At 43.4% G+C, this 10,745-nt stretch overlaps 1 protein-coding gene across 1 annotated transcript in view; it reads right to left on the minus strand.

The window, feature by feature from the left end:
• The window catches only part of LOC122554446 (phosphodiesterase 4D interacting protein), a 161,417-nt gene extending 155,175 nt beyond the window's left edge, over window positions 1-6,242 (minus strand). Inside the window, exon 1 of the mRNA XM_043699507.1 lies at window positions 2,384-6,242. Coding sequence (XP_043555442.1) covers window positions 2,384-3,550 — 1,167 coding nt within the window. The 5' untranslated portion in view covers window positions 3,551-6,242. The remainder of the gene's footprint in view (window positions 1-2,383) is intronic.
• Window positions 6,243-10,745: the final 4,503 nt, after the last annotated feature.

The following is a 10,745-nucleotide window of genomic DNA, read 5'->3' on the forward strand; positions in this document are numbered from 1 at the left end:
CCAGGGAAAACACCTTGTGTATTCACCCTATCCACACCCCTCATGATTTTATAAACCTCTATAAAGTCACCCCTCAGCCTCCGATGCTCCTTTTTCTTTTGATCAAAGTAGACAGAAATTTAAATGTGTAAATTACAAACATTTTTACTCTAAGAGACACTGGGACAGGTGACACTGTCATTCTGATCCTTTCCTCAGACATCTGGACTCATATAATATAAAAGTATGCCCTTTCCATGGGTGGTAACTGTTGTTCTTCTCAAGATAGCACAATCTTGCTGTCAAAAACTGGTAATAATTAGCAGTCTCAATCGGAGACTGATATGGGAAACAGAAAATTTACACTTTAACCTCAAAATCCTTTTGACACTTTTCAGTCAGCACCGTCCCCATGACTTGTCCTACCTGCCGATCTTCCTTTTGCCTGAAACATCGATTTTCCTGCTCCTTGGAATGCTGCCTGACCTGCTGTGCTTTTCCAGCACTACTCTAATCCAGACTCTACTTCAACCGTATTGGTTGAGAGAGCAGAGGAAGTTTTACTCTGCAACTAGCTTTGATAGACTGGACTTGAAATGACTTGATGGTGGAATTTGGGTTTTAATTATAGCTGGCTGACCAGGCAAAAAATCAGAAGGGGCAGTTAAAAATGGGATGGGGTGGGGGATGACATATTCTCTTTGGAGTCTAGACCTTGCTGACTATAAATTTTAAATGGCTGGTGGCAAATACACCCATCCCAAGGCAGTCCTGTCTTTTTAAATAAAATTGATCTTCGATTACATCATTGGGGCTGGATCTTGTGAACCCGAAGCCTAAGCAATGCAGCAGTCCCGACTTCCCTACCAGGCTATACCTGCCAGGAACAGCAGCTAAATTCAGAACAGGTTCAGCAAACTGTGGCCCTGGAGTGCTCATTTCGACCACATGACAAGGTCTTCAGTCACCCCCTTTCCTCTGAACTTAAATTCCCCCAAGTGCCAACAATCAACTGGCCTGTCCTGGGGACCATTCTCCTGTGTTCCCAATGCCAGGTCCCTACTGCCCAATTTTAAAAGCCAGACAGTCATTTCCCACGAAGCTCACTGCCATTATGGCAGGAAAGTAGGAAAATGACAGTCTAATGAGACCAACCCATTAAACTTGGCTGAACCGATTTACTTCTCCAGGGCAAATCATTGACTGTTGCCTTCCAGGTGGTTACCATCTACAGCAGGAGTCATCCATTCTCCGATACTGATTTCCCTCACTTTTTTTTAAGATTAGATTAGATTACTTACAGTGTGGAAACAGGCCCTTCGGCCCAACAAGTCCACACCGACCCTCCAAAGAGCATCCCAACCAGACCCATTCCCCTACATCTAACACTATGGGAAATTTAGCATGGCCAATTCACCTAACCTGCACATCTTTGGACTGTGGGAGGAAACCAGAGCACCCGCAGGAAACCCACGTAGACATAGGGAGAATGTGCAAACTCCGCATAGCCTGTTGCCCGAGGCAGGAATTGAATCCGGGTCTCTGGTGCTGTGAGGCAGCAGTGCTAACCACTGTGCCGCCTTGCTGATGACCCTTCTTTCTAAACAAAAAACTAATCTCCAATATTTCAAAAGGAGATTTACTCCAAGTGACTAGAATGATAAATCGCTTGATGCAAGATGCTGCATTTTCACCAATGCCAATGTTACTTCTGTGCATGTCCTTCAATATTCTTTGGGCTGTCACTGTTGCTAAGGTGGACACCCAAGCCTTTCAAAGCCTACCAAAGATCTAGCAAAAAAAAATGGCAGAAGAGCAAAAATAAAAATCAGCACATTAGGACTTCACAGAATGCATTAAATACTTCACAAACTATTTATCCATGTCAATCAGTATCTGTCACTGGACCACTCTCTGATGGCAGAAAGTTTCATTCTAATGGTGCACATGAAAGCAATAAAAAAGAAAAGCCTTAGGTTTCACATCAGAAGATGTTCAACAACTATTTATGCTGAGATAAAAGTAAATTACAGTGAATGCTGGAAGTTGGAAATAAACACACAAAGTGCCAGAGAAATTCAGCATATCCGGCAGCATCTGTACAGAGAGAGAGAGGCTTAATGTTTCAAATTCATTGACTCTTCATTGTCGTTGGACTTGAAATGTTAACTCTGTTTCTCTTGCTACAGATGCTGCCAGTCCTAAGAACTTTTCTAGCACGTTGCGTGTTTATTTGTGTTGAGCTACAGGGATGGATAATTAAACTTTAAAAACTGAGTAACTAAACTAAAATACTCAAATGTTACACAGAGATTTTTCTGATGGCTGTTGTTTCTAACTGTTAAACTGGGTGATAGGAATAATAGGAAGATAACAAATTAGATAGCCATCATACTTCAAATACCTGGGTACAAATTGGAATATATTCATCTAGGATGTCCTGAAAGAGTTCTTCAAAATCTGCCACGTCAAAGGTAAGGTGCATCCTGAGGGGCTCTTTGTTAACAAATTCATAACTATTGTTCTGTAAATGAGACCTGGAAATCCCATCCACCGAAGTACCACTTGATTGAGACCCCAGTAGAGCAGGCCTGACTGGAATTGGCAATCTGCTGCCTTTTGGACTTGATATAGGCCTGTATTCAACATTCTTCACTAAGCTAAGGATGAAGTCTAGCTTTAGTCTGTGCAACAAAGAATGGGTTCCTTGGCTATCAGAAAAGTCTGATTTGGGACTTTTGTCGTCTTTGGCACATTTTTCCACTTGTGCTGCTTCACCAGTGTGCCCAGGGCAGGACTCCACCGTAGGACCAAGAGATTCAACAGAAGAGGCTGGAGACATTTTATCCAGTGAGTCAGCATAGACAGATGTCCTAGACTCACACTGCCCAATGGGCATAGTTTCACATATGACTGGCATTGCAAGACCTTCCTCAGCAGTTGTGCTGCCCACCACACTACTTCCACATTTCATGGAAGGATCAGAAGAAACAGTCTTTGCCAACTTCCGAGGTACTCTGCAAACTGCTTCATAGTCTGCATCAGTTACACGCAAGGCTGAACAGCTGCGACACTTCCGGGATTTGTAGCCGGAGGTATCTGAAGTCTGGCAGCTGTGCGTTTCCATGGCCTCCTCACCTTGCTCTGTCCATGATTCAAATCCAGAATATACAAAGTCATCCTGTAGCAGAGCATGGTACCGAACATCAGGCAGGGTGGAGCTCTCCGCTGCAACATCCTCCCCCTTGTTGTCAGTACTCGGCTCCTCATTAGTTTTACGGTATAGACTAGCTATGCAGTACTTGATACGATCCTTCTCTACGAGCAACTTCTGCAAACGCTCAATAGACAGGGCCTCAATCCTTGCAATAACTGTGTCAAATTTGTAGATACGGTCTAACATGAATGCACATTTGCTACAAGCAAACTCTGCCTTGCCATCTCGAGATACCTCTTTACCCAGTACGTGAGACAGGATAACCTGTAGGTTTAGTTTGGAAGCTGTGTGAAAGATCCATCGCCGTTGGTTACCACACAGTTCCCGGGCACAGATTCTACAAACCTCCTTCATTCTCCAGCTTGTACTTGACTGTACACTAAAAGGAGGTAAAATGCACAAAAAAACCCAACCAGTCACGGTGTTAAAAGGTAAATAGAAATGTCACAGCCTTAAGTCTACGTGGGCTTTGACACTGGGTTCTGGATAACAATTAAAAGGCCAGCTCGTTTGTATCAATAATAAATAACGTATCCGCAGCAAAGCTTCAAATAACCAGGCCGGCAGGAAGTCAACCAAAATCCGTGCGTGCAATCAAACCACCTAATGTACACAGCTGCCTTTACAGTTTTGCTGTATCCCGCATTAATGTTGGACTGTCAGTCATTTGTGGATCTCCATCTATCTGGCGTCAAATCAGGGTTAAAAAAACTCAGGCGTTATCTGGACGTGTATGAGGGCGGCGCCACTTCCAGTCTTGATATTATGTTCACGGTTTAACTAATAACACTCCATAAACATAAACACTCTGCAATAACTGATTAAAATTCAGCATTTATCGTACAATTGAGTGTTCCGTGGTTTTCTTTGTCCCCAGTTTAAGGGCAATCCTCGTTAAATTGAATACAATTACAGGTGAAAAAAAAAGCACCGGGCGGTGGTTCCTACGTTTCAGACATAGAGCAACCAGCCATCCATTTCCCCGAGAAATTTCATTTCAGAGTGTCTGCTGAGGAGCAATACCAGCAAGTGTCATTGCATCGTGCCGCCGAATGAACACCAGCCCGTTTTATTCTCGACTCGTTTGTGGAACATCTTCACGTCGCCGGGAACGCTGTGGCTACACGGGGGTGCGATATTAACTCGGCCAGAGACAATTAAAAGAAATCCCCAGTGATCAGCTCGGCATCATCCTTTCGTCTTCGCTGCTCGCAGTCAGTGGTGGAGGAAAGCGAGCAATTTCATATCAGAGGGAAGGCACGAAACAAAGCTACAGTGGCCGAGTAACGGGACTAGAATGAGAGAGAGAGAGAGATTCTCCTCAAAAATAATTAAATCACGTCCCGTTAGGTGGGTTTCCCGGATACGATGTCAGCAGGACGGGAAACTGCTGTTTTGTAACTATCTAACCCGGCAGTGATGTGGCAACAATGTCGCTGGGGCTGACACACTGTTCCAGGCAGACATCTGGGAGAAACCACCCGCTACCTGGGGAGAACCCGCTACATTCTGCATCTCCTCAGCCCAGTGCTACAGTCACACCCTGCACTGCCACTGACAGCAAAGTAACCGCATTCGGCCGGACACAATTACGGGGGGGTGTCCCGCTGGAAATCAGAACTCCCAAGCCGAGGGGGAAGGACCAGCCAAACCTCATTGGAACCCGCCTGCATTGTGGTACGGTTCTCTGCCCCGGCAGCCGGTCGACATGAGGAATATGTCTTTCTCCGGCTCGGTTTCCACCACACCTTTTCCCCTCGTCAGGAGGGAGGTTTTAACATGGACTCGGCTCCCTACCCTCAAACGAACTCACACCCCCCACAAAAAAAGGACAGAAATCGGTTTCCGCATGTTGTGAATAAGGGGTTAATACTGTGAAAACACTGCATGTTCCCACAACCTGGCTCGATAATTTTGTCTCGGAAAACATGTCTTGCATTTATCTTTGAATGGTAGTTTTGTGCGAGGTTGGCGCACATCGTGGGGGAACTCCCTGGGGCTTAACGGTGCAGTCACTTTAAAAATACAACTGATTACTTGTCTCGTACTCTTTAAACATCTGTAAGCCACGAATAACTTGGTGCTTCCAGTCCTGGTTTAAATCAAAAGGTTTAGAATAGCGCCAGGTATGATCTAATAATCCATAAAAATCGCAATACATTTAATTGTTCCATGCTGTTCTGACCTTTAAAATTGCGATACTTAAGAAAAATAAATGCTTTATTATAGTGTCTTGCAGAATCTTGTACTCTTACAACCAAAAATATATTTGAAATGCACACCGAAAATGCTGGAGAACCACAGCAAGCCTGGCAGCATCTGTGGAGCGAGAAACAAAGTTAACGTTTCGAGTCCAATATAATTAGTCTTCAGAATTCAGGTGATGCCTCTAGCATTTTCTGTAATTGTTGCAGATTTCCAGCATTGGTAGTATTTTGCTTAAAACACATTAGTTATGCAGTTATTCGTGCAAGAGAAATGCAGCAGACAATTTGCACAGGCAAGGCCCATAAACAGCAAAGGTAGATAACCAGATAATTGGAGTCATTGGTTGAAGGATAAGTATGAGCCAAGTCACCTTTACCTATTCTGGTTTTAATAGTAATTATAAGAAACAAGAGCACAAATCCATTTTGATTTAGACCCTTCCCTCTCACCCTAACCCCCTGTTCATTTTTGATAGCTTGCATTGCACTTACCAGGCTCTGCACATAAATATTTAATTAACTACACAGATGATTACTGGCGGTAGTTTTTAAAAAAAGCCAAGGTGATTTTGGTGGTGGGAAAGTTGCACAGTTCCATATGGTAGCACTTGTGTATGTAAACAAAAGCTCAACACATCATTTAACCAAATCAGTTCCACCCTGCTGTTCAGTAGACCATGATTGAGGCCTCAACTCTATTTATCTGCTCCTCCCCCATAAACTTTCAGATCCTTGTACCACGTGACTTTAAAAAAAAAACGTTCCTTTGAGGGTGCACGTGGGGCCTCAGTTAAAGGATCATCTGAGAAATTAAAATTCCTACCCATACTTCAGTAAAGTGACACGTTAAGGCTGGGTTTTTTCTACTAAAGTGGGGAGCTGAATTGGGGGATTTCCCAATTTACTGACTTGTCTCATTAGCAAAGACCCCAAATCCCATGATCAATACTCTGGTGTGGGGTTCGAGAAGATGAGATAAAGCAGGACCCACTGACCTCAGCAGCTTGTTGGCCATGATGGCAGGCTGTTTAGAAAGCCTGCCTCAGTTCATTGTCTCAATTGTGTTTAAAAAATATAATGCACTCACCCCTTAAGCCCATCATTCCTCATAATCCTCTCATCCAACCAACCTACCCCATGACTATCCAACTCTACTGAAAGAGTTCTTACACCTGGTGTTATGAATCCTTGGCTGGAAGCTAAGACCCAAAAGAATTATCTCAGTAGGAGCTTTTGTTTTGAAAATTGAAGAGAATTCTTAACTTCCCTTGATTGATATCTTTAAGTGGTTAAAACAAATTCTGGGATCACTGTTCAATGTCACATGTTTATTTGCACAAGTATATTCAAGACCATAAGACATAGGAGCGGAAGTAAGGCCATTCGGCCCATCGAGTCTACTCTGCCATTCAATCATGGCTGATGGGCATTTCAACTCCACTTACTCGCATTCTCCTCGTAGCCCTTAATTCATTGTGACATCAAGAGTTTATCAATTTCTGCCTTGAAGACATTTAGCATCCAAGCCTCCACTGCACTCTGTGGCAATGAATTCCACAGGCCCACCACTCTCTGGCTGAAGAAATGTCTCCGCATTTCTGTTCTGAATTTACCCCCTCTAATTCTAAGGCTGTGTCCACGGGTCCTAGTCTCCTCGCCTAACGGAAACAATTTCCTAGCGTCCACCCTCTCCAAGCCATGTATTATCTTGTAAGTTTCTATTAGATCGCCCCTTAATCTTCTAAACTCCAATGAATAAAATCCCAGAATCCTCAGCCATTCCTCATATGTTAGACCTACCATTCCAGGGATCATCCGTGTGAATCTCTGCTGGACACGCTCCAGTGCCAGTATGTCCTTCTTGAGGTGTGGGGACCAAAACTGGACACAGTACTCCAAATGGGGCCTAACCAGAGTTTTATAAAGTCTTGTGTGAAATGTCTGAAACCTGTCATGAATATTTTAACAATCTGTTTGACCCTTTTTCATAAGATTGTATGGATGGTTTTACGGATGTGGCTTTGCTCGCTGAGCTGGAAGGTTCATTTTCAGATGTTTCATCACCACTCTAGGTAATAACATCAGTGAGCCTCCAAATGGAGCACTGATGGCATAGCCTGCTTTCTATTTGTGTGTTTAGGTTTCCTTGGGATGGTGATATCATTTCCTGTTCTTTTTCTCAGGGGATGGTAAATGGGATCCAAGTCAATATGTTTATTGTTAACATTTTGGTTGGAATGCCATGCTTCTAGGAATTCTTGTGTGTCTCTGTTTGGTTTGTCCTAGGATGGATATGTTGTCCCAGTTAAAGTGGTGTCCTTCCTCATCTGTATGTAAGAGTGGGTCATGTCTTTTTGTAGCTAGTTGATGTCCATGTATCCTGGTGGCTACTTTTCTGCCTGTTTGTCCAATGTAAGTGTTTGTTACAGTTCTTGCAAGGTATTTTGTAAATGACATTAGTTTTGCTTCTTGTCTATATAGGGTCTTTCAAGTTCATTAGCTGCTATTTTAGTGTATTGGTGGGTTTGTCAGCTCCCATGGTGCCAAGAGGTCTGAGTAGTCCAGCAGTCATTCCCGAGATGTCTTTGATGTAGGGGAGAGTGGCTAGGGTTTCTGGATGTGTCTTGTCTGCTTGTTGGGGTTTGTTGCTGAGAAATCGGCAGACTGTTTTCATTGGATACCCATTCTTTTTGAATACACGGTATAGGTGATTTTTCTCTGCTCTGCGTAGTTCCTCTGTGGTGCAGTGTGTTGTGGCTTGTTGAAATAATTTTTTTTTCAAAAGATGATTTGTGAATGGATGGGTAGTTTTCTGAACAGGTCTACACACATTACTGTTACTGTACAGATCAGTGGTTTTGTGTTTTTGGGGATGGGAGGGGGATATGAGTTGGTACTGTGTTGGAATGGGAGATCGGAAAACACATGAAAGGCCTTTTCAAATTATTTTTCAAAATGTTCTAATTATAGTTCACAGCTCTTCTGAGGAGCCATGAATTTTGAATGATCCAGAAGTTGATCTAACTTCATGCAAATTGTGGGAGGCAAGGAGACTATTCCCACAGTATATCTTGCCAGCTTGGAAGTGCAGGATGTGGACTAGCCACCTTCGTCCTTACATCAATCCAGCAAAATTTGGAATACTGGGAGGAGGCAGGAATCAAATTCCACCCACTATTTTTCAATGACACTAGAGTTTTTCTAATTCTATAAAAATTATCTGAAGTCTCCAGAGCTCGCTTGTATCTATGACTGCCTAGCTCAAAGAAAAAAGTGTACTATCACTAAACCAAATACCTGGTGACAAGAGATCTTGATGAATGCTCTGGCTTGAATTCTTTGTGTATATGAGTGGAGAGGTGGGGAGTTATATGAAAGGTGGAAGAAAATTCAAGATCAGAACTATGAAGAAAATAAACAAACTAACTCCAGATATTGTCATTTAGAGTGCTATAATTGCAAGATTAGTTAACTAAAGTTAACTTATGAATGCTGGCCCGGTTAACAATCCCACATTCTACGAATGAATAAAAATAAAATCTCAGTAGGAAAAGCATGAGGAAAAATGCTTTAAGTATAGTTCACCTTTTAACCAAGTCAAGTAGTTACAATGGCACGGTGGCACAGTGGTTAGCACTGCTGCCTCACAGTGCCAGAGACCGGGTTCAATTCCCTGACTGTGTGGAGTTTGCACGTTCTCCCAGTGTCTGCATGGGTTTCCTCCGGGTGCTCCGGTTTCCTCCCACAGTCCAAAGATGTGCAGGTCAGGTGAATTAAACATGCTAAATTGCCCGTAGTGTTAGGTAAGGGGTAAGTGTAGGGGTATGGGTGGGTTGCGCTTCGGCAGGTCGGTGTGGACTTGTTGCGCCGAAGGGCCTGTTTCCACACTGTAATGTAATGTAATGAATTGGTTACTTTTTGCACACTTCACAAAACAGTAAATAAATCTTCGGGAAACATCAGATTTCAAATAGAGAACAAAGAATGGTGCTGATAGTTTTGCCCAGAAGCTGAATGGCATGGTGTAACAATTAGAAGATGGCAAATGGCCCAACTTCAATTCTGATTATTGTATCCTTTGACTGTCTTAGAAAAGATGCCAGCTACAAGATAAATTTTAAAAAAAGCTATTATCATTACTGACTCTGCACAAAGTGAATAAGAGGTGCAAAAGCAGTTTAAGTAGATTTAGATCATGCATTTAGCACCAAATTGATTACAATGGAAATTTAAATGTATAGTTTGGTAGAAATGTCAGAGTTTTATACAATGGCACCAACACTGGAGGTGTAGTGCATGCAAAGGTGACTTTAGAGTACAATGAGATTTTGAGGTGGGCCAGTGGGCCGAGGAGTGGCAAATGGAATTCAATCTGCATTTTGGAAAGGCAAATCAGAGCAGGACATATACACTTAATGGTAAGGTTCTGGGGAGTGTTGCTGAAAAAAAGAGACCTTGGAGTGCAGGTTCATAGTTCCTTAAAAGAAGAGCTGCAGGTAGGTGGAATAATGAAGAAGGCATTTGGTATGCTTTCCTTTATTGGTCAGAGTATGGAGTATAGGAAGTTGGTGGTCATATTGTGGCTATACAGGACATTGGTTAGGCCACTTTCAGAATATTGTGTTCAATTCTGGTCTCCTTCCTATAGGAAGGATTTTGTGAAAAGGTTCAGAAAAGGTTTACAAGGATGTTGCCAGGGTTGAAGTGTTTGAGCTACACAGGTAAAGGCTGAATAGGCTGATGCTATTTTCCCTGGAGCATCAGAGGCTGAGGGGTGATGTTATAGAGGTTTATAAAATCATGAGCGGCATGGATAGGGTAAAGAGACAAGGTCTTTTTCCTGGGGTGGGGGAGTCTAGAATTAGAGGACATCAGTTTAGGGTGAGGGGGAAAGATTTAAACAGGACCTAAGGGGAAACATTTTCATGCAGAATTTGTACGTGTATGGAATGAGCTGCCAGAGGAACTGGTGGAGGCTGGTACAGTTACAACATTTAAAAGGCATCTGGATGGGTATATGAATAGGAAGATTCCCCTGGCCTCGGAATCTACTCAGACGCCATTAGCCATGCGGCTGATGCAGCTGATGCAGCTGCCACCCCCACGCTGATTGATGATGTCACTTCTGCCCCCATCATGGCCACTCCCACAACCACTTCCACCCCTCACAATTCCTCATGCATCATGTGACATCACTTGCGCCCTTCACATAATCGCTAATGCCACATGCTCAGTGACTTCCGCCACCCCTACTGCCGTGGTCACCACCACTTCCGCCCCCACCAGTGCCACTCACCTACATTCTGCTGACATGCCCCCCACAGACCCCACTGTCACTATCC

This window comes from Chiloscyllium plagiosum, chromosome 11, assembly GCF_004010195.1.
Source record: "Chiloscyllium plagiosum isolate BGI_BamShark_2017 chromosome 11, ASM401019v2, whole genome shotgun sequence".
Taxonomy (NCBI): Eukaryota; Metazoa; Chordata; class Chondrichthyes; order Orectolobiformes; family Hemiscylliidae; genus Chiloscyllium; species Chiloscyllium plagiosum.